At 37.1% G+C, this 26153-nt stretch overlaps 1 protein-coding gene across 1 annotated transcript in view; it reads left to right on the forward strand.

The window, feature by feature from the left end:
* Positions 1 to 23321, forward strand: part of LOC115450500 — a 39278-nt gene extending 15957 nt beyond the window's left edge. The window contains 6 exon segments of the mRNA XM_037438063.1: positions 41 to 2560; positions 2562 to 8775; positions 9406 to 9529; positions 15371 to 15549; positions 18195 to 18311; positions 21950 to 23321. Coding sequence (XP_037293960.1) covers positions 41 to 2560; positions 2562 to 8775; positions 9406 to 9529; positions 15371 to 15549; positions 18195 to 18311; positions 21950 to 22095 — 9300 coding nt within the window. The 3' untranslated portion in view covers positions 22096 to 23321.
* Positions 23322 to 26153: the final 2832 nt, after the last annotated feature.

Genomic DNA, 26153 nt, shown 5'->3' on the forward strand with positions numbered 1-26153 from the left:
CCACCTAAAACAATAAAAATAACACTTTCCTTTGTTCCAGGTTGTTAATGGTGTGCGGTATATACTAACCCTTCTGGTGGATTACGACAGTTGCACTGAAACTCAAACTGAATCATGCGTGTCTTCTAATACATGCAAAATTTCTATATTGGAAAAACCATGGGTTAAATTACCTCGTGGTGGTAAATATAGAGGTATTTTGTCTAATAATTGCACTAGTGAATGGCAGTTTGGAGATAATGGTGAAGTCATTGACGATGACGACAGTAACAACAGAGAAAATAATGAAGTTGGTATCCATCCAAGAAATGATAATAACGCTGGAGATGATGTTATAACAGTTGCACACACTGAAGACGTGCAGGCACAACAAAATCAAGTTAAAAAGTTGACGGATGATCAAGTAAAGAAAATTGAAGAACAAATAATACCGTATAGTGAATTCCATCAACCTGGTACTACCGAAAAAGTTCATACCGTGGAACAGAGTGAGGAACATGCAATTAAAGACTCAGAAACGACAAAGTATAACAATCAAAATACGATGAGTCAACCGAATCAAAACGTTCATACTAGTTTGAGTGATGAACGAAGGAAAACAATAGAAGAATTGATGAATTTTTTCGAGTTTTCTGCTTTTGGTTCTGAACGTGATAATGAAAAGGATACAAGGATGAAAAGAAGTTTGGATCATGACGTAGAGGCTATGTTGTTGGCTGACGATTTCCAAGCATTGCACAAAAGTATAAAAAACGGAAGATATTTATATGACTTAGCGCAGACGATGGTTGATTATCTAAATGAAATGGATTTGACAGTTAAAACTAGAACCTTAAAAGATGTTGTAAAAGCTGAAGATGAAATTGTCAATTATCAACATTTTTACTATATACAAGCGCGAATCTTTATACCATGTGACAAAGCTGTGTGTGAGTCTAAAGACACAGTAAAGAAAATTTGTAACGGAATAATTGAAGGTACAGATAAAAAACATCCTCATGTATTGACGGCGTTCTGCTACAATGAAGAAGAGGGAAACGAATTAAATAATGTGAGCAATATTCCGTTAGATGATCCAGTGTTACTGCAGTTGTGTAAAGAGAGCATAAAAAAAATTGAAAAGGAATCACCAAAACTAAATGCATTGAATATAAGTGAAATGATTAGTGCTACCACACAAAAAGTTTCCGGTACATTAACTAAAATAGCGTTTATATTAGAACACTTGAATTGTACTAAGGACACACCTGTTGGCTTAAGAAGAAAGTGTAAAGTGGTTGATGAACTTGGGTCCAATTTATGTGAAGTGGTCATTTTTGAAAAACACGCACGGAAAGAACGTCAAATAACTTATAATTGCATAGAACGACCCATCGATACTAGTTACTCGGACCAAGTTCCAAAGGAAAAAAATTATAACGATGACACAAAAGTTATAGAAATGGTGCAGGAAGCCCTACAATATTTAGAAATACAGTCTAACAGGAACAACAAACAGAAAATAGTCTCAATAAATTCAGTAGCAACACAAATTAATGCAGGTTTAGTTACAAAAATCGAATTTATCGTTGGATATACATCGTGCAGTAGCAATACCGAAGTTGATTTAAGTATTTGTCCACTGTTAGCATCAGAACCACTTAGAAAATGCAACGCACAAATCTGGGATAGAACATGGATAGAAGATGGCAGACAAGTAGAAGTAGATTGCGATGATGTTTTTAATATTGATAAGAATATTGTTACTAAAGATAGGAAGAAAAGATCCGTTCCTGGTGGTAAAACTTCTCAAAATCCTAATGCCCCCGAATTTAAACAATTAGCTGAAGAATCTATGCAAAAATATTTGCAATCTATTGGCAGTACCAAACCCCATAAAGTAGTTCGTGTTGTAAAAGCGTCAACCCAGGTCGTAGCCGGATCGATGACTCGAATCGAGTTCGTGATTTCGCCTTCAGACGGAAATTCCGGTGACGTCATTAGCTGTTATTCGGAAGTTTGGGAACAACCGTGGATGAACAAGAAAGAAATCACCGTTGACTGTAAAATTAACAACCAAAAATACAGAGCCAAGCGAGAGACACTACGTGGTGGCTCAAAAGTTCAAGACCCTAATGATCCAAAATTTCAAAGCTTGGCTGAAGAATCTATGCAAAAATATTTGCAATCTATCGGCAGTACCAAACCCCATAAAGTAGTTCGTGTTGTAAAAGCGTCAACCCAGGTCGTAGCCGGATCGATGACTCGAATCGAGTTTGTGATTTCGCCTTCAGACGGAAATTCCGGTGACGTCATTAGCTGTTATTCGGAAGTTTGGGAACAACCGTGGATGAACAAGAAAGAAATCACCGTTGACTGTAAAATTAACAACCAAAAATACAGAGCCAAGCGAGAGTCACCAGTTGGTGGCATACAAGGTCAAGACCCTAATGATCCAAAATTTCAAAGCTTGGCTGAAGAATCTATGCAAAAATATTTGCAATCTATTGGCAGTACCAAACCCCATAAAGTAGTTCGTGTTGTAAAAGCGTCAACCCAGGTCGTAGCCGGATCGATGACTCCGAATCGAGTTTGTGATTTCGCCTTCAGACGGAAATTCCGGTGACGTCATTAGCTGTTATTCGGAAGTTTGGGAACAACCGTGGATGAATAAGAAGGAAATCACCGTTGACTGTAAAATTAACAACCAAAAATACAGAGCCAAGCGAGAGACACTACGTGGTGGCTCAAAAGTTCAAGACCCTAATGATCCAAAATTTCAAAGCTTGGCTGAAGAATCTATGCAAAAATATTTGCAATCTATCGGCAGTACCAAACCCCATAAAGTAGTTCGTGTTGTAAAAGCGTCAACCCAGGTCGTAGCCGGATCGATGACTCGAATCGAGTTTGTGATTTCGCCTTCAGACGGAAATTCCGGTGACGTCATTAGCTGTTATTCGGAAGTTTGGGAACAACCGTGGATAAATAAGAAGGAAATCACCGTTGACTGTAAAATTAACAACCAAAAATACAGAGCCAAGCGAGAGACACCAGTTGGTGGCATACAAGCCCAAGACCCTAATGATCCAAAATTTCAAAGCTTGGCTGAAGAATCTATGCAAAAATATTTGCAATCTATTGGCAGTACCAAACCCCATAAAGTAGTTCGTGTTGTAAAAGCGTCAACCCAGGTCGTAGCCGGATCGATGACTCGAATCGAGTTTGTGATTTCGCCTTCAGACGGAAATTCCGGTGACGTCATTAGCTGTTATTCGGAAGTTTGGGAACAACCGTGGATGAATAAGAAGGAAATCACCGTTGACTGTAAAATTAACAACCAAAAATACAGATCCAAGCGAGAGACACCAGTTGGTGGCATACAAGCTCAAGACCCTAATGATCCAGAATTTCAAAGCTTGGCTGAAGAATCTATGCAAAAATATTTGCAATCTATTGGCAGTACCAAACCCCATAAAGTAGTTCGTGTTGTAAAAGCGTCAACCCAGGTCGTATCCGGATCGATGACTCGAATCGAGTTTGTGATTTCGCCTTCAGACGGAAATTCCGGTGACGTCATTAGCTGTTATTCGGAAGTTTGGGAACAACCGTGGATGAATAAGAAGGAAATCACCGTTGACTGTAAAATTAACAACCAAAAATACAGAGCCAAGCGAGAGACACCAGTCGGTGGCATACAAGCCCAAGACCCTAATGATCCAAAATTTCAAAGCTTGGCTGAAGAATCTATGCAAAAATATTTGCAATCTATTGGCAGTACCAAACCCCATAAAGTAGTTCGTGTTGTAAAAGCGTCAACCCAGGTCGTAGCCGGATCGATGACTCGAATCGAGTTTGTGATTTCGCCTTCAGACGGAAATTCCGGTGACGTCATTAGCTGTTATTCGGAAGTTTGGGAACAACCGTGGATGAATAAGAAGGAAATCACCGTTGACTGTAAAATTAACAACCAAAAATACAGATCCAAGCGAGAGACACCAGTTGGTGGCATACAAGCTCAAGACCCTAATGATCCAGAATTTCAAAGCTTGGCTGAAGAATCTATGCAAAAATATTTGCAATCTATTGGCAGTACCAAACCCCATAAAGTAGTTCGTGTTGTAAAAGCGTCAACCCAGGTCGTAGCCGGATCGATGACTCGAATCGAGTTTGTGATTTCGCCTTCAGACGGAAATTCCGGTGACGTCATTAGCTGTTATTCGGAAGTTTGGGAACAACCGTGGATGAATAAGAAGGAAATCACCGTTGACTGTAAAATTAACAACCAAAAATACAGATCCAAGCGAGAGACACCAGTTGGTGGCATACAAGCTCAAGACCCTAATGATCCAGAATTTCAAAGCTTGGCTGAAGAATCTATGCAAAAATATTTGCAATCTATTGGCAGTACCAAACCCCATAAAGTAGTTCGTGTTGTAAAAGCGTCAACCCAGGTCGTATCCGGATCGATGACTCGAATCGAGTTTGTGATTTCGCCTTCAGACGGAAATTCCGGTGACGTCATTAGCTGTTATTCGGAAGTTTGGGAACAACCGTGGATGAATAAGAAGGAAATCACCGTTGACTGTAAAATTAACAACCAAAAATACAGAGCCAAGCGAGAGACACCAGTTGGTGGCATACAAGCCCAAGACCCTAATGATCCAAAATTTCAAAGCTTGGCTGAAGAATCTATGCAAAAATATTTGCAATCTATTGGCAGTACCAAACCCCATAAAGTAGTTCGTGTTGTAAAAGCGTCAACCCAGGTCGTATCCGGATCGATGACTCGAATCGAGTTTGTGATTTCGCCTTCAGACGGAAATTCCGGTGACGTCATTAGCTGTTATTCGGAAGTTTGGGAACAACCGTGGATAAATAAGAAGGAAATCACCGTTGACTGTAAAATTAACAACCAAAAATACAGAGCCAAGCGAGAGACACCAGTTGGTGGCATACAAGCCCAAGACCCTAATGATCCAAAATTTCAAAGCTTGGCTGAAGAATCTATGCAAAAATATTTGCAATGTATTGGCAGTACCAAACCCCATAAAGTAGTTCGTGTTGTAAAAGCGTCAACCCAGGTCGTAGCCGGATCGATGACTCGAATCGAGTTTGTGATTTCGCCTTCAGACGGAAATTCCGGTGACGTCATTAGCTGTTATTCGGAAGTTTGGGAACAACCGTGGATGAATAAGAAGGAAATCACCGTTGACTGTAAAATTAACAACCAAAAATACAGAGCCAAGCGAGATACACTACTTGGTGGCTCAAAAGTTCAAGACCCTAATGATCCAGAATTTCAAAGCTTGGCTGAAGAATCTATGCAAAAATATTTGCAATCTATTGGCAGTACCAAACCCCATAAAGTAGTTCGTGTTGTAAAAGCGTCAACCCAGGTCGTAGCCGGATCGATGACTCGAATCGAGTTTGTGATTTCGCCTTCAGACGGAAATTCCGGTGACGTCATTAGCTGTTATTCGGAAGTTTGGGAACAACCGTGGATGAATAAGAAGGAAATCACCGTTGACTGTAAAATTAACAACCAAAAATACAGATCCAAGCGAGAGACACCAGTTGGTGGCATACAAGCTCAAGACCCTAATGATCCAGAATTTCAAAGCTTGGCTGAAGAATCTATGCAAAAATATTTGCAATCTATTGGCAGTACCAAACCCCATAAAGTAGTTCGTGTTGTAAAAGCGTCAACCCAGGTCGTAGCCGGATCGATGACTCGAATCGAGTTTGTGATTTCGCCTTCAGACGGAAATTCCGGTGACGTCATTAGCTGTTATTCGGAAGTTTGGGAACAACCGTGGATAAATAAGAAGGAAATCACCGTTGACTGTAAAATTAACAACCAAAAATACAGAGCCAAGCGAGAGACACCAGTTGGTGGCATACAAGCCCAAGACCCTAATGATCCAAAATTTCAAAGCTTGGCTGAAGAATCTATGCAAAAATATTTGCAATCTATTGGCAGTACCAAACCCCATAAAGTAGTTCGTGTTGTAAAAGCGTCAACCCAGGTCGTAGCCGGATCGATGACTCGAATCGAGTTTGTGATTTCGCCTTCAGACGGAAATTCCGGTGACGTCATTAGCTGTTATTCGGAAGTTTGGGAACAACCGTGGATGAATAAGAAGGAAATCACCGTTGACTGTAAAATTAACAACCAAAAATACAGATCCAAGCGAGAGACACCAGTTGGTGGCATACAAGCTCAAGACCCTAATGATCCAGAATTTCAAAGCTTGGCTGAAGAATCTATGCAAAAATATTTGCAATCTATTGGCAGTACCAAACCCCATAAAGTAGTTCGTGTTGTAAAAGCGTCAACCCAGGTCGTATCCGGATCGATGACTCGAATCGAGTTTGTGATTTCGCCTTCAGACGGAAATTCCGGTGACGTCATTAGCTGTTATTCGGAAGTTTGGGAACAACCGTGGATGAATAAGAAGGAAATCACCGTTGACTGTAAAATTAACAACCAAAAATATAGAGCCAAGAGAGCGCAACCTTTGATGTACAGGAAAGTCGGTAAAGTTAACTATGAGACTGAGAATCAGGAGTCTCGAACAAAACGTGAGATATTGGGCAATAGGGATGCAAGACAAAATAGTGATAAAACAATTGTTGGTGCATTCAGGGAAGAACAAGATCCTACAAAGAACCAATATAAATTATTAGCTAAAGATTCCCTGCGCGAGTATCAGCGATTAAAAAAAAGTAAACATGCTCATAAAGTTATTGAGGTGAAGCGTGTGCGGACTAAAGTTGTATCTGGTTTAATTTATGAGATACATTTTACAGCTGTTCCTACAACCTGCCCCTCTAAAATTTTTGATGCATCATATTGTAAACAGCAACGAGGTAGTGCAATGCTTTCTTGTCATTCGAAAATTTGGAATCAGCCGTGGCTGAAACGAAAGCAAATAACTGTTGCATGCAATCCTGATATTACGTTGGGAGATAATAGAAATAAGAGAGATGTAGATTTTGGCAATGAAATGTTAGAAAATGAAATAGAAGTCGATTTAAAAGATAAAAGAGAAGTTTTAGACGAGGAAGAACCTATTGATGACGAGTTGAAATACTATTATGCTGAGCGAGCTATACAGCATGTTAATCAAGCCTCAAACACAAATAATTTAGATAAATTAATTTCTGTCCATGCCGTTGATAGCAGTGTTCATATGGGAGCGAATATGGTTCGTTTATACATAGAAATAGCTCCTACCTTTTGCCTTAAGCATGCTGACGAAGAGAATTTGCCACACTGTGAGGAAATGGATGGCATGGCACATAGACTGTGTATTGCTAGGCTATGGCCCTCTCCAGACGATGAGCTGGTTGTTCAAACAGTCTCTGTAGTTTGCGATGATGACAAAGAGTTTTCAAGCGTGTCTGGTTTGTCAATTCCCGAACTCCTTCGGACTTCCATAAAAGAACTAGAGAAGTCTCCAGATCAAAAATATAAGTTAGTTCATCTTGGAGAACCGCAGGTAATACCAAGTCTTGACTCAAATATACCTGTCAAAATCGAGTTTATAGTTGGATTTACAAATTGCACCAAAGATGTTGATATAGACAAAAGACCCTTTGTATGTTATTTAGACAGTACGAAATCTTCAAAACCTTGTACATCATTCATATGGTTCGTACCCAATAGCAGGGAAATATATCAGATCGACGTGAAATGCACAACACCAGGGACCCGCAGGAAAAGATCTGTGTCCATGAATTTAGTAAATGCGACTGCTGATGATATGGAAATACAGAAATTAGTTCAGGAATCATTAGAGAAGTTGGAAATGTCATCAATTCACAGATACAAGCAAAGAGTTATTTTGATTAATAGCTACTCTACAAAATTAACTTCGGGAAAAGTAACGACTATAGATTTTGATGTTGGCTACACTTCTTGTCTCAAATATGAGTGGGTTGATGACATTACAACGTGTGACTTCTTGGAGCATCTTCCAAGGAGGCACTGTGTGGCGCATGTTTTTGAACGTTTGTGGCTACAAAACGGGAAAAATATTGAAGTTAATTGTGAAGACGATGAAACGCCTTTAGAAGCACACATTGAATTTGAAAGTGCCGAAATGGCTATGCAATTAGCTAAAGAGGCCCTGAAACACATAGAGGCGAAATACCCTCATCCACGCAAACAGAAAGTGGTTAGAATATTTTCTTTAGAAAAGCAGGTGGTAGCTGGAATTCACTATCGCCTGAAAATTGAAATTGGACTCACTGATTGTTCAGCTTTGAGCGCGCAAACCGATTGCAAACTAGTTAAGGATGAGGGTTTGAACAAATTCTGCAGAGTGAATGTGTGGCTGCGACCGTGGACTGATCATCCGGCAAACTACCGCGTCACTTGTGACTACCACGAAGCTGCTACAGCCGAGGTGTATCACCATTTGCAAGCAGAGCATTTGTTCTACGAATTCCTCTCGACATACAAACCGGAGTACATAGACGATCGACACCAAATGCGCCAGAGATTCGAAATATTTAAAGAAAACGTTAGAAAGATGCATGAATTGAATACCCATGAGAGAGGCACGGCTACGTACGGTGTGACGCGGTTTGCAGATCTTACGTACGAAGAATTTAGTACAAAACATATGGGTATGAAAGCTAGTCTTCGTGATCCAAATCAGGTGCAGTTTAGGAAAGCTGTTATCCCTAATGTGACCGCTCCGGACTCTTTTGACTGGAGAGACCATGGAGCGGTGACTGGTGTGAAGGACCAAGGGTCGTGTGGCAGCTGCTGGGCTTTCAGCGTCACCGGTAAGTTGATTGTTTTTAATATTTGCAATGTTAGATTGATTATGGCACATAAATACCGAATTAATTAATACATTAATCGATCCAAAGGTGAAGTGTACCATTGAAATAATTGGATAATGGCATTTGATGTTTCGTTATGAGTTTACGTCTTATTCCTTCCATAATGGTGGTTGACATTGAAATAAGTGTGGGATCTGAATTATGGTTAAAACAAAACCCAATTATGTCTTATTATGGCTATAATATGGTTATATTGCTCTCGGCTGGCTCATGCTGTGACAGCCTGTAATTAAAACAGCTCTGCAGCAATTACTTACTGAATTGTTAAACAAACTATGTAAGGTGTATGTTTTGTTGGCTGTTCAAATAAATAAATAAATATATTCACGCCGGTGAAGATATATGAGTACGCGATATCTTTTTATTTACCCTTAACCCGAGCGGGCTTCTTCGGTTTACCTTTACTTTTTTATCAATTCTATCCCTAATTCAAAATGTTCGTTGTTATATAATTGATTTAAATGTAATTTAGTAAAAATAACTACTATTAAAACTTGTTTTAACGTATCATAAAGCAAGTATGTTCGACTGCGGAATAAATAACGTATTTAATTATTTTGTCATCGACAGGTAACATCGAAGGTCAGTGGAAGATGAAGACTGGAGACCTCGTGTCTCTATCGGAGCAGGAGCTCGTGGACTGTGACAAACTGGACCAAGGCTGCAACGGCGGACTGCCAGACAATGCATACAGGTGCGCGTGGGCACAAAGAACTTTCTACATCTATGATAATAATATAATAATATCAGCCCTGTATTATATACTTGCCCACTGTTGGGCACGGGCCTCCTCTACTATTGAGAGGGATTAGGCCTTAGTCCATCACGCTGGCCTAGTGCGGATTGGCAGACTTCACATCTATACTTCTATACTAATATATAAAGCTGAAGTTTGAATGTATTAATATTACTAAACTGTTTTTTTTTCACTTATAGGAAGCTACATTAATTATGAGTGTTATAGGCTACTTTTTATCTCGGGAAAATTCCTGGAAAATCTTTTTTACCCGAGTCATTTCGTCATATTAAATTTTAAAGGCCGAAATATCCATGATTATTAATTATTTTTACGTTTTTCTTTCAACTGCGAGAACTAATCACTAACTAGACGTGAATTTAAATTCTTTACTTGCCAATACTTGTTTAGTTACCCAGATTAAAGGTGAAACAAAATGTATGAAAATGGACCTTGAGGTATCGCCTTAAGTCATAAACGTGAAAGTGCGAAAATGTTTGAATGTTTGCTAGAATGTAAGGCGTCTTTTGGTTATTTTATCATACAGATAGCCTCAATTAGACGGAGCATTTTTCTCGATTCGTACATAGGTTTGTTGAAAGGAAATAAAAAAAAATTGCCCTGTATGAACTCAATAGCGAGCAAATTTTTATGTTTACGCGAATTTACACATTAACATTAACCTATTTTTCAGATTTTAACGTAGTTTTTATATTTTAATTTTCTCTCTACGAAGACTTTGCAGTGAGCTATGAATAGTTTAATTTTAATGAGCTAATACTCTTAACCGGTAAGATTTGCCACAAGAAACTAACTACCACTGATTGAGGCTTATTATCATCCCGGTTTAGACAGATTTGTATACCGGGACAAGAACGAAGTAGAAAAATTACAACAAAAACCGATAGATCGGGGAAAAATTGTACGAATTGATTTGTGGAATCAACATTAGTCAGCGTCATTTAGCATGTCAATTGACGACATAACTTCTCAGTGGGCATTCCCCATTTCTTTAAATAATAATGACCCCAATGACCCTATCTGATAGAGATTTCTCGGTTAAACTGATTAGAGGCGTTGTAGTGATATGTGGCGAACGGTCCAATAATGCGATTCCTACCGACTTCCCTTTCGTAATTTATGTAGAATCTAATTATCATTAGAACGATTTGCAGACCGTATGCATGCATATTAGTACCTATATGTTGTGTCGGGTTGCCTTTCGGGAAACTTCAACCTTCGCCATTGCTTACGCGGTGAGACTAATGTGCTGGGTTCGTTCTCTAGGTCAGGAAAAGTGATTTAATTTTTTCTTAGTATCACCATCGAGTATGTGCCCAACAGAAACAGACTTGTTCCCTGATACATTAGTCCTAACATAGTTGACGAAATAGGGAAGTGATTCACCTCTCTGCCTACCCGTGATAAAAGCGTGATGCTTTGTGTATTGTCATAGACTATTTAACTAACATGTCGAGTTCTGCATAACTGAGGTTATGGCCGGATACATTTACGACATATTTAATTTTATAACAAACAATAAATTTTTCTGAAGTATTTCATATGAGTTATTTAGTGTTTCTTGAAAACTTGTCGTGGTTCGTAGTTTTACGTAGGTTGGTAACATGATGTCAGTTTGTCAACAATGGTTCGTAAAATATACACATGGTTGTTTTGTATGATGAATGTAATTGTGACTAATATAGATTAGCCTTCGAGTTGGCTCATTATGGCGAAGGGCAGCGCTGGGATTTTTTTATGGTCAAAGTATTATCGGCTTTGTCTTCATTGTAATAATATTCAAAATCAATTAACACAACAATGTAATGCAATTTATTGCTAATGGATTTTGAATATTATTTAAACCAAGACAATGTCGATAGTAGTTTGACAGTAAAAAATTATCTGTGCTGCGCACCGTCATATATACTCCGGCCCTTAGACACCTAATAGGTTGAGTCAACTCTTACAGTTGTATGCAATGCAAATGTTATTTAATAATCAGCCCTATAGCCTGATCTCAATAAATGATTTGCAGGTGGTAGGATATATTTTATATTCGCTCGGATAGCGACCGCCGTACACAAGGTGTTAATACCCGCCATAGTGGCCCTAAGTGTGTCGCATTCCGGTATCTGCCGTATATATAAAAAAAAATCTCAATCTCGATCTTCATACTTCAAAACTCATGAAACTAATCAAAATAAGTCGTTTGAAAGCATGTAAAAAAATATTTGATTAGTCCATTTTCGCGGTGGATTGAATAAAGCGATTTCGGATCATTTTTTCAAAACTGCTGGAAGTAGCAACCGATCTAAATATGAAATGTTTTGGAAAATAATTCCAAACACATTAAGAACTAGTTATTCTCGGCTGTTTCCTTTGGTTGTTTACGACATGTGTCGCATACGGGAAGGCCCGTAATCTTTGGCAAACTTTGTCATTGTCAATGAGGCGTATGGTTTTAAAACACAGGAACAAGTGTGTTTGTTTTTTTAAAACGTGCAATTTTGCGGACCATTTTTTTAGGTTATTAACAATAAAAAGATGTTTAATGGATTCTTATACGGGCTCGTTGGTTAAGCGAATTGTAATTAAGTATTAGGCGTATAAAATTCAATAATACGATGGAGAGGTGATAAATAGTGGAATTAAAATTGCTGCTCAGGTGCGTCCAGTCGATATATTCATTAAGTATTAAATAAAAAAACGGAAAAATAAAATTATACTATTTATGTTATAATTAAATAACTGACAACGGTCAAAAAGTATACAAATATTGAATATTAAAAGCGAAATGCAATCAAGTAGCCGTTAAGTTGTATTAACGCTTTACGCGACTTATAAAACACTTAATCTCTGATTGAGCAAAATACTCATGTGTACATTAGTTATAGTCATTTTAATAGGGTACCGGACTAATTTTCGTTCTTTACTATTATCAAATATTTACATAATATAAATTATAACACAGAAGAAATTATTAAAAATCCAGTAAAAAATCAACAAGTTATAAGTCTTTGAATTTCGGTGGAAGGGGTAATTTACAGGACACAGAAAAGAGACGAAATACCCACATGTGACGTCATCGGGAAGTATGACGCGTGCGAAAGAAAGAGATGAAGCGATATCCCCACATCGCGCCCACTTCTGCACATTACACAATATTTTAAATATGAATTACTCGCTCATTTTTGAACATTTTTTTATGCAGTTTTCGCAGGAGTGCTGCTTTTTCGTATTATTAACCATTACATATAGAATAATGTACAAAATCAAGCACAGGCCGGTCCCCTATTATAGAAGTTTCCTATATACTAGTGGCGATAGGACCATACAACCGGATTCTAGCCGGCTTCCCGTTTGTAATTCATTAAAATGGTTCGCAGACCATATTTATGATTATTAGTACCTATATGTAGTGTCGGGTTCCTTTTCGGTAAATTACACACTTTCCAACTGCTATGTACCAAGCTTGCTTTAAAAGTAATATTATGTAATTGTACGGAGCGCTTTGACTGCGCCTCCGGGATTGGTAAAGTCCATAAGCATGGAAACCCATTTACAATAACATAGAGGGCTTGTACGTTTGCCTACTAACCGCCATTTTAAATAAACGATCACAATCGCTATTTTAGATATATTTCAAAAATGAACCAATCAGAACAAAGCTTTTTTTGACATGCGTACTGACGAGTTAATTGATTGGTTCATTCTTGGAATCGGATTGGATATTGAGATTGAGATCGTTTATTTAAAACGGCTGTAAAGTAATAAAAAGAACTTAAAATAACAAAGTACTACATGTGCTAATATGCTCATCGCCTTGACCTATTAGAGGTTATATGTATTTACACAAGGTTCAATATCGTTTAACCAGAATAACAGATTACACTCATACTCGGAGGCAAAAATAGGTAACGCGATAATACCTACTCTGACATACTTGAATATAAGAGACTTACGACTTATTACTAAAAATAAATTATTACTTTACTGCTCGTTTAACATATTAATGTTGGTATGTACTGGAAAGATTGTCGAATGCAAACCCGGGACAAATAATTGCGACTCGAATTTTTTTCCCTTTCACTTAAAATGGACGTTTCACTTGACTTTATCTTTATTACCCATAAATAACAAATCAATCCACAAGAAGTATGCGTTGCCTAATTCATGGAAAAAGAGAGAGATTAGGGTAGGCAGAGGGTAGCTCAAATTTTCATAAATAAAACAGCAATCTGTCACTTCATTAGATTTTTTTTGTAAAACAGTGACCATATTAGGACGGTCAAGCTTCATTCAAAGCTATAGTTACGTCAAAGCAAAAAAAAAAACATGAATGAAATTCTCGTATCATTAATACTGATTTTATTTGTACTGTTTACTTACACTACATGAAGTCAATCGCATAAATATGTTTTTTTTCCATGTTGGGAATATCGTAAATTGAATACAAATATAGATATTATTGTGTTGTAATAATAGGGGACCGGCCTATGCTTGATTTTGTACATTATTCTATATGTAATGGTTAATAATACGAAAAAGAAGCACTCCTGCGAAAACTGCATAACAATTGGTTAAAAAATGAGCGAGTAATTCATATTTAAAATATTGTAATGTGCAGAAGTGGGCGCGATGTGGGGATATCGCTTCATCTCTTTTTTCGCACGCGTCGTAATTCCCGATGACGTTACATGTGGATATTTCGTCTCTTTTCTGTTTCTTGTTAATTACCCCTTCCTTCGAAATTCAAAGACTTATAACTTGTTGATTTTTTACCGGATTTTAATAATTCCTTCTGTGTTATAATTTATATTATGTAAATATTTGATAATAGTAAAGAACAAAAATGAGTCCGGTACCCTATTGGTCTTACGGAACAGTCACATTACATATAGGATTTTGGGAACCCCCTTATACTAGAAACTACAATCTCAACCTCGACAGTCTTGTGTGTTGGAAATTTAAATTGTACATACGAGTTATCGGTCTCAAAGCAAACATTTGCAGTCATACAAATATTTGCCCCAATTTTTACAACCAATTAATCGAATTGTGAAATGGTTCTGATAAAGTTTTGGTTTTATCAATTTTGTCAGTTTTATGGCGTCCCGACTGCCAGATTACAGAACAGTTTGGTGGTAGTTTACGGGGATATCTAAATATTTGATTTATTATATCTTGGCGTGATCAAGTTGATTCATGGACTATTAAACAACAGTATAATAGCTGGTGGAAGTTATTTGTATTCGCGGGGACATTTTCCAACGTATACGATGTGTAAAACCCTTCGTAATAGTCCACGTAAGCGTATCGCGTGCCGGTTTCAAAACTCAGGCCAGCATAATTTTGTCAACTAGCAAGGGGTAATCATCTGCTCAGTCAACATTACCTGGACCCACTCCACTTAACATCAGATGCAATGAAGTCTATTTTTCCTGTCCGTATGTAAAAAAAAAAACAAAAGAATTGGTAGAACAATACTGAAACATTAGCCCCCTCCCCATCAATTCTTCTGAGCTTGGTTTCCATTTTATGGTTGCCAATTCACATTGTAGCATATAAGGGCTCACGAACATTTCCTGGTCTTCTACCCTCTCCTCATTCTTAGAGTGTTCCTTGTCCTTCCTTCACATATTCCCCATATATTCCCTCCCAACTTTCCTCCAGGGTCTGCAGTCGCTAAGGGGGATCCCAGTATCCCATTCACAAGCTTCCCTCGGTGTTGACTGCGGGGTCCAGTAAAAAAAAAAACATGGCAACATTATTTATTTTGCATAATGTAACTTGCAGGGCAATAGAACAGCTCGGCGGGTTGGAGTCCGAAGATGATTATCCCTACGAGGGTTCGGACGACAAGTGCTCATTCAATAAGACGTTGGCGAGGGTACAGATCAGCGGCGCTGTCAACATCACCTCTAACGAGACTGACATGGCCAAGTGGTTGGTGAAGCACGGACCCATCTCTATCGGTAAGGTTCTTTATAATAATATCAGCCCTGTATTATATACTTGCCCACTGATGAGCACGGGCCTCCTCTACCACTGAGAGGGATTAGGCCTTAGTCCACCACGCTGGCCTAGCAGGTCTGGATATCATTAGTGGAATATACAGGATCATTTTGACATTCCGTTACTAAATAAAACCAGACACTAAACTTCTTAGAAATACCACTTTACAATAAGTTACTGGAACCGTGGATGTAAAATAAAAAAGTGTAAGTATCGAACAAAATAAATATTATTATTAAAACTTACGCGAGACATATTAAATTAGTCAAATACGTGAGTAAAACCGTGTTGTTTTTGACTAAAATAAATATTCAATAAAAAGTGATTTTTATTTTACACGAGGAAAGCAAACCGGGGTTTTTAGTGAAAACATTCGGTATTCATGGATGATATTTGGCACAATGTTAGCACAGGTGGATTATTTCATTTATTAACGCAATGTCAAAATGACCGTGTACGCTTATGTTCAGCTGTTCTGTGGTTAGTGACTATGGATAATGTAATCCTTCAAAGAGTTCTCGTTACAGCTTTCTTACTACGTTTCGTAACTACGTTCCCACTGTTCTACAATTTGATAAATATAATTAAATGTTTGTGATCAAATGCCAGTTTCCACTGTTCTACAATAATGTAATATTGTTATTGTAACAAAGAAAAAAAAAGTGAAAAACATTCACGTCGAATTGATAACCTCCTCCTTTTTTGTAGTCGGTTCAAAAATAAAAAATAAAACATCTGTTCCAATAAACGTGCACTTGTAAGTAAAGTACATGCCTCTGTTACATTATTTCCGCGATAAAACAGCTGTTATGTGTAACTAATTAATGAAATATGGTAATAAAATGCAAATTATTTACGTCTACAATTGGAGTAAGTAAATATTTCCTATTCAAAAGGCCAACTTCACGAAAATAATTTCTATTGACGCCATTCTTTCTTCTATAAGGATTGCCTCCAACTTTCCTTAGTTCCTGCTTGTCTTACAATTATCTTGAAGTTGAAGATATTCTTTATTGTTTCGTGTTTTTCTGGGATCATAGATTAGATTCTGCCTTTTTTTTGGCTGGAACAATCTGTAGTATTAAGTGTTATAAGTACACGATAACCTAGTTCGGACTGGTACCGCTTGCCAAGACGAAGGTGTGGACCTTCAAAACTCAAAGCACATTTGTCGCAGTTATTGTGTATTCTCCAATTCTCGTTCGATTTAACGGTGAAAGAAACCATAGCGAGGTAACCTATCTTAAATTTTCCATAAGAATTTCGAAGGTATGTCAAGTCTGCCAATCCGTATTGAACCACCGTTGTCGACTATGGCCCTCTCAATTGTAGAGGAGGTCCGTGTTGAGCAGTGCAAGTATTGTATATAGACCCGGTATTATCAGGCTTAGAATATTGAATCTTATACGGAGACGGAATCCAGAGCAAAAACTGTAAAAAAATTAGATAGACAAATAGATAAGATACCCACCTAAGTTAATATAATGTGTTTACAGTCAATGTTAACTATATGTCCTTTTTCCTGTTCTTTTTAAAGTTATTTGTTAAATATTGTTGCTACCGATAATGCAACTAATAGATCTTGAAAAGTATTTATTTCTTACTGTATTTTCCGTACCTACCGTTAAAAGCTATAATTATATGGTACTAGCTGACCCGACAGACGTTGTCCCGTCTTAACTATGAATTTGCAGCGCGCATTCTGTCAATCGCTGACAGTTATTTCAAACAATTGACAGTTATATAAAATTAATATTTTCATTAAGTTTTCGTAAATTTTCTAATTTTCCGCGCTATTTTTTGAATTTTTTCTTTCATAGGAACCTTCTCTTGACAATAACAAACACAATAAAAAAAAAATTGATAACTCGGTCCAGCCGTTCACCGCGCCGCGTGACCACGCCATATATATATAGATTTATAGATTTTCTTACTAGGATAGTGTTTGGAAATTCGAAGCCATAGAGTTCATGATAGACTATTTTTGTAAGAGTATTTTGATAGAGTATTTTTTTTCAAGTGTGACAATTCACCTTTGACCAACGATATAATATGTACTACGTACTAGATTTGGCGTTCCGAACATTCACTGTGTTCAACTGATTTGAACTGATATCTATTCAAACTGACTTTATAATAGTATGGTCAATATTGGCAGCTTGTGGTTGTGTACGGAATGGCGCTCATGATACAAAAACTCGAGTCTAAGTGTAAACTTGGATAAGAATAAAAATATTAGTCAATAAGTAAAATTATTTGTTGTTCAAGTGAACAAATAGGTTATCATAGTGACGTTTCGGTCGCCATTTTAGTTCGAATTTTGAACAAATAGTTTATATGGACGTTCGTGTCTATAGAATATACGTCAATGCCTTTGACCAATAAAATTTTTCAATAAATAGCCTAACCGTTCCAAAGACAGTTTCCATGTATCTCCTATTTTCAAATTTCCTCCTATACATTGAAAAACAAACACAATATCGTATAAAAGTAAAAATCCATAAATTTTTAAGACAATAAATTCATGTGAGCATTAATTATTTTATGAATCGAGTAAACCTCTTTTTCAAATCGGTTAAAAATGATATAACGTTGTATTCGGCAGGTATAAACGCGAACGCTATGCAGTTCTACATGGGTGGGATATCTCATCCATGGAGGATGCTCTGCAACCCCTCAAATCTGGACCACGGAGTGCTCATCGTCGGATACGGGGCCAAAGGTAACAATCAACCTTATTACATATTTCATATGGTGTAAATTTAATTAATTTCACACGAGGCGCTACTGGATAGTGACCCTAGTGGACTGAACGCTTGCCGCTTGGTCACACCACCGATTTCTTCTAATGTAAGGTTCATGCCTGGATATTGACATTCCACTGGTGGTAGGTCTCTCATATGTGAGAGGCCGCCTGGGTAAGTACCACCGCAATGTCTATGTCTGCCGCCAAGCACCAGTGTGTAGTCACTGTTGTGTTCCGGTTTGAAGGACACTGTAGCCAGTATGTCTACTGGATATAGGAAGACTTAACATCTCATGTCTCAGAATGGCGAGCGCAGTGTAATATCAAACAATACTTTGTAATACATGGTGTTAGGTGTTTCTACTGTTTATCGGTCGTATCGCTTACCATCAGGCTAACGGCAAGCTCGTCTCGCCATTCAAAGGAATAAAAAAAATATCCAACGGTATCACACTTTCAGAATGATAGTCCTTCAAAGTGATGGACCACGTTTATTCATTCATAAAGATATCATTCTATGTGTTTACACCTGTACCCATTGATTAGTTAAACAAGTAGAGTGGTAAACAATTAGCGTGACAAACTGTAGTATCGATGTTTAGGTGAAATATTAATTCTAAAAATATATACTGAATGTTAAATGCAATGGAAGTTAAGTCTACCAGCCAGGGATGGTGGATGGATGGTGTCACTCTCGATGGTCGCTACCAGTGGCAATGGGTGAAATTTTTCAAAAGGCAACCCGAGGCAAAAAGTATTGCCTTAGTTATACATATCTCGGCCAATTTGACAAAAACATAAACTAAGACAAATGTTAATGAACCTATAAGGGAAGCCGGTAGGAATCGGGTTCTATGGATCCTACGCCATTAGTCGCTACGGTTACCTGCCCAAATTATTGTACAATCCATCTAATGGAAGCAATATAGAAAGGGTCATGGGAGGAAGGGATACAGTGTGGTTACCAAAGTTTATTTGCTCTAGGGTCTATATGATAAATCTTCCATAGGAGAATGTTAATCTGGATGTTTACTACAGCAAGAGAATTGGTCTGAGTTAATAAAAATCTCAATTTCCATACGAAACCCATTAAATGTAATTTCCTGTGAGACAATGGTCGATCATGACCATTCATGCTATCGATTAAATTATATAAATTAAAGTTTACAGCACTTGATCAAAGAATTTCTGTTTAACAATACAATCTTTAGTCTAATAATAAGTTGGACAATAATAATAAAATTTGATAGCAAATAAAATATTTATCGATATCGATCAAGGTACATGCCTTTTTTAACCCCTTTTTATCCGCCAAACACACACGTGTTTGGTAAGCCTAAGTCCGCATTGTTAGATTCCACTGCTCAACCAAATAGCTTCATTCAATGTGTTTTGTTTAGGAAGAACCACTAATAACTCCATTCAAATTTTATTTTTGAATGACTTTGTAGCTCAGTGGTAAAAACATTCGCAAACAAATGTTTGCACGAGTCTAACAATCGTATGTGGTGTTAATATGACCAAATAAAACTGTAATATCGCCAGGAATACATATTAGTAAATAAATACACGGGCGTTGCCAAGGAGGGACAGCTGATTCTAAAAAAGTAGCCAAATGTAAAGCAGCCAAAGTTCTAAGTTGACTTGACGTGCTTGATCTATCATTCGCGTACATCGTTACTCGAATGAATTCACCAATTCCATTCCTAATATTCCGTACGGTCAATTACGCTCTGCTCTATGTTATTGTTAAAGCGGGAGAGGAACATGTGCTCTTGACTTTAAATATAATAATAATAATAATATCAGCCCTGTATTATATACTTGCCCACTGCTGAGCACGGGCCTTCTCTACTACTGAGAGGGATTAGGCCTTAGTCCACCACGCTGGCCTAGTGCGGATTGGTAGACCACACACCTTAGAAATTCCTATAGAGAACTTCTCAGATGTGCAGGTTTCCTCACGATGTTTTCCTTCACCATTAAAGCGAACGATAAATTCACAAAGAATACACACATGATTTTTTAGAAAAGTCAGAGGTGTGTGCCCATGGGATTTGAACCTGCGGACATTCGTCTTGGCAGTCCGTTCCACACCCAACTAGACTATCGCCGCTTCTCGCTTCTTCGCTGTTGACTTTACCTACAATTAATACTATTCTTATTCTCCACATTAATTGCCCCCCTTCCCCCCCTAGGCCATCGGCTGGCGACGCTCTTGTAAGTTCACAAAAAGGGAATTAATATTCGATGATTCAAAACCTATCACATGACAAAAGTGAGTTATTTATAAAAAAAAGTCATTGATGTACCTGAGGCTGCACTCATCGCAGAACAGACATTTCCAAATTGAGCAAATATTTGTACAATTTATTGCTGAACAAATAATAGAAATATTCTCCTCATACGTGCGTCACTTCGAGGAAAAATAATAATTTGTCAAGGTCTCATTACTTAGTAAACAGATAACACGTGATGTCAAATCACAGCATATGGGTTTTACCATTGAGCTTTATTTGTTAAAAAACCGCTCACTGAGCTGATGACTAGCTCTAAAACGATCACTTAAGCTTTGTTTAAATACAATACATTAACAGCCGTACTTATAAATTTGTTTTAGTGTTAAGAGTGGCTTAGACAGTAGTCAAAAACATCACCGGTTTCTTAGTTTAAACATTATTAGGAGGCAAGATGGTGGTTTTCACTTATAGCTGATCGGGTAAATTTGGACTAAAAGCGGACAAGTCTTTTAAACCTCAATTGTTTTTAAAGTATCACGACTCTATCCTCCAGGGGTAGGCAGGAACTATGGATTGCCACTTTACACGATTCTGGCATATTTTTTTCTTTTTTTTTTTAATGATGAGCCGAGCTTGTCATTCGCCTCATGTTAAGCGATAAGACTACTCATGAACAATAGAAACCCCATCAAACACCTTGAATTACAAAGTATTGTTTGGTATTCCACTGCGCTCGCCATCCTGGGACATGAGATGTTAAGTCTTACTATGTCCAGTAGTTACACTGGCTGCAATGTTCTTCAAATAGGAACATGACACATTGCTGCTTGGCGGCAGACAAAGACATTGCGATGGTACCTACCCAGACTGACTGTCACAAATGAGAGACCTACCACCAGTTATTTTTATAATAAAACAATATAAGTATTTTTGTAATAAAATAACATTTAGAGCCAGTATTCAATATTCCATTTTTTTTTTTTTTATAAAAAAAAAAAAAAAAGCGGCGATAGCCTAGTTGGGTGTGGAACGGACTGCCGAGACGAAAGTCCGCAGGTTCAAATCCCAAGGGCACACACCTCTGACTTTTCTAAAAAATCATGTGTGTATTCTTTGTGAATTTATCGTTCGCTTTAACGGTGAAGGAAAACATCGTGAGGAAACCTGCACATCTGAGAAGTTCTCTATAGGAATTTCGAAGGTGTGTGAAGTCTACCAATCCGCACTTAGGCCAGCGTGGTGGACTAAGGCCTAATCCCTCTCAGTAGTAGAGGAGGCCCGTGCTCAGCAGTGGGCAAGTATATAATACAGGGCTGTTATTATTATTATTATTATTATTCAATATTCTAAGTGTATTTTTTTTTATATTTCCAGACTACCCACTCTTCCACAAGCATCTTCCATATTGGATAATAAAGAACTCCTGGGGAACGTCGTGGGGTGAGCAGGGATATTACAGGGTGTATAGAGGTGATGGGACCTGTGGCGTCAACCAGATGGCGAGCAGTGCTGTCGTATGACCTGTGACTAAAGTTTGCTAAAATTGATCAACGCTCTCATTTTGTATGTAAACATTGATTGTCATTCTTATTGGCTTCAAGAAATATACCAGAGTGAATAATGTATTCTTAATGTTAATATGGTCCATTGTTGCAGTTATTGATTTTGTCATTCTTAAAACATATTTGAATTTCCGATATTAAATATGGTTTTAGTAAAATGTGAAATGAATTTGAAAAAAAAAACGTATTTTAAGAGCAAATTTTATAATTATTCTGTTTATTTTTTATTTTATTTCACAATGTTAATTAAAATTGGTAAATTTAGTCTCAATAGACTATTAATTGCTGGAATCATTTATTCTATTGACATAGAAACTCGTGACTAAAAAATACATGCAATAATGACTCTTAACGCTCTTAATTTAGAAGTGTGAATCTCAAATCAAAACTTCAGTTCATTGTATTTTATATTAGACGCAATAAGGTAATTTATTGAGTTAGAATCAATAATCGTTTTTATGCATATTTTATTTAGAAGAATTTTCTTATGACATACATTTTGTATCATATTTTTAGAGTGATAACGTTTATTTATCATGCCATTTGGCACTTTATTCATAAGGCATTGAGCATTAAAATCATTTAACAGTTGGACATTCAGTTATAACGTGCCATAAGTGCCTTTGCTAGATATGACTATATATTTATCCAACCATTGACCAAATTATGTATTTTTTTATGAATATCATATTTTTTTCACTGTAGTTACAATTAGTAATTGACTTTGTTATATAAAAGGTAACTCATATGGTTTATGAAGTTTTTTTATTTCATATTTATTATGTAATACAGTATATATCACTTTGATCCCCACAATATCTTAGTCTATGATGTACAGGAAAATCTTATAAAGCCATTTCAACTTAATATCATATATTAAGTTGAAATAGCTTAATAAGAAGATTTTCAAAAATAAACATTTATAATAAGTTTCTAAGTCAACTGCAATGAAAAATAAGTCTTATTTTCCAAGATAATACAATTGTTATTTCTTAAAAAAACTAGAGGTTATGTGTACTTATAATTTTTTTTTTCTGTTTTTTGTTATATTGTTTTTTTAATTTTTGCTAACGAAATCAAAACGATAGAAATTATGTTCGAGTCATCGCTTTAGTAGTAAGAATACTATTTGGAGGGATTTTTCAATTCTTACTTTTACAATAAAATCATTATTTCTTATTATATTATGGTCTTTTATTTATAAATATAAGACATTTTACATTTTATTCCTTATAATAAATATTATTAAGTAACGATAGCCTAGTTGGTAGAGGAACGGACTGCCGAGATGTATTTCCGCAGGTTAAAAACTCCAGGGCACTTTTCTAAAATTATGTGTGTATTCTTTGTAAATTATTGCTTGCTTTATAAAGGAAAACATCGTGAGGGAACCTGCATACCTAAGAAGTTCTCTATGGGAATTTTGAGGGTGTGTGAAGTCTACCAATCGGCACTAGGCCAGGGTGGTGGACTAATGCCTTATCCCTTTCAGTAGTAGAGGAGGTTCTTGCCCAGCAGTGGGACAGTATATTATACAGAGCGATATTATTATTATATGTTCTAAAAGAGGCCGTAGTCAAGACGCCATTCCATAATCGCTTACGCTAATTAAAACAATACAATATACAGGGTGTCGAAAACTATGAAAAATTGCGGAACATACATGGGGTGATTCGGATACCCCATATCGCTGGACCTCAGCTTGACAATATTTTCTGGGACACCCTGTATGGTTATGACATATTCGACCAAGATTGTCTTACTGACACTTTAAATAATGATAGCCGTATTTTATACAAGTGACCCCAGTGCTCCTGACGGTAAGTGGAGTGGGGTCCAATAGAATGTCAATTAAAGAGAAATGATCACCCCTCGACAGTCGACACAATTATGACGGCCTGTAAAAATCGGATATACACAAGCTGATCCCGGAACGCGACAAAATTACGTGAGCCACTATGGCGGGTTTTAAAACCTCGTGTTCGGTGAGCTATCCGGGCGATTATAAAAAATATATCCTACCACCAGCAAATCAGTGATTTATTATTTAACAATACAGAGTTCATAGACATCATTTAGTAAAGGTACATATATTTATTTTTCCACCGATTTTTTACTCTCCCAACCGCTATTTCATTACTTCGTTATATTTACATACTATTATTGCATTCCTATACTTGTAATCAAAACAGCTACTATGATAGGACCCCTTCCTCTAATTTGTACCGGTGGTGCTTTACAACTAGTATAGTTCCTAAAATTGGAATCAAATTTTCAGCTCATATGATAGGACTCTTTCATTTAATTTTTATCCGTGGTGCTTTACAACTGACTATTCTAATTGCAAATGTCCCTATACTTGAACTTAAAATGATTCCCTAGTTCAATATTTTGACTCTAGATTTTCTATGGAGGCAAGTGGACAATTAACATTTCCAACTCTTCCCTATCTTTCTAATTGATTAATTTTATAGCGGAATAAAGACAGCTTAGTGTTCCCTGAAACTCGCTGAAAGTCGTCTTTTGGTGCTATAAAATACGTACCACTGCTGGTCCTGGCTTACGGGATTTGTGGAAGTGGGTTTGAAGTCGGAAAGCCTCTATTATGAAATAATACAGTAATGACTAATGAAGGACAAATAAAAGCAAGACAGTTATGAAACAGTGCTAAGTTAAATACTGACAACATTGATTGGTAAGCTTACATTACAAAGACGTACAGCCACGCGTTTTATTGCGAAAGGGACAAGCAGAGACGCTACTAAGTAAACTTTTCGTCATGTGATTTCAATATCGACTGCGATAGGGCAAACTCAATACCAGTTTTTCATGAAATTAATAAAAATTGTTATAGTTTATAAAACTCCACTTTGTTCGACTTGGGGTTGAAATGAAATGATTTAATGATTTCTTATGTTTACGCGAATGTTTAAAATTAAACTACTTTTCGGATTCTATCGTGGTTTTTTATATTTTAGTCACACAGTCATTTTAGTGACACAGTCCCCCCGTGACCATGAAGGCTGCAAACTCTTCGAAACGTCGTGAGAAAACTAAAACATAAAAAACCGCTATAGAATCCGAAAAGTAGTTTAATTTTAATGCAATGATTTATTTGAACCTGTAACAATGTTATATATTATTTAGATTCCGTCAATATTAACTCTACCACGAACTACCACTTCGAACCCGGGACCTTAGAGTGGTGGTCGTACCAGCACGCAACACAACTACGAAACAAAGACAGTAACTCATATCAATTCTCAAATACATTCGCATAAAGATTTGAGAAGGATATCTCAATACATATTGTTACTTATATTCCTATAGGTACTTATGAATCTCGTAAGAGCAAAAAAATAAGTAATTCTTTCTCTTACAGGGCATGTCATGTAAGCTACCTTCGTCATTCACATAGGGACCCCCACGGACAACGCCAACTGCCTCGCCCATTGTCGTACATCTATCTATACTACTATATACGCTGAAGAATTTATTTGTTTGTTTAAAGGCGCTGATCTCAAGAACTACTGATGATAATTTACTAGTGGTAGGTCTCTCATATGTGAGAGTCCACCTGGGTAGGTATTACCGCAATAGTTCTGCCGCCAAGCAGCAGTGTGTAGTCACTGTTGTGTTCCGGTTTGAACGACATTGTAGCCATGTAACTACTGGACATAATGGGACTTAACATCTCACATCAGGATGGCGAGCGCAGTGAAATACCAAACAATACTTGTAATTATTCAAATAGTATTGGATGGTGTTTTTGCTGTTTATGGGCGGTCGTATCGCTTACCATAAGGCGAACGGCAAGCTCGTATCGTCATTCAAAGCAATAAAAAGAAAAAAAACTACTAAACTGATCTTAACATTTTTTCACTAATAGAAAGCGACATGACTCATGTGATGCATAGCCTACCTTTATCCCGGGAATATATGAAGCGGGACTTTTATCCCGGAAAAACTTTTTACGCCGGCGAAGTCGCGACAAAAAGCTACGTAAGGTAAAGCAC

This window comes from Manduca sexta, chromosome 13, assembly GCF_014839805.1.
Source record: "Manduca sexta isolate Smith_Timp_Sample1 chromosome 13, JHU_Msex_v1.0, whole genome shotgun sequence".
In the NCBI taxonomy this organism is placed as follows: Eukaryota; Metazoa; Arthropoda; class Insecta; order Lepidoptera; family Sphingidae; genus Manduca; species Manduca sexta.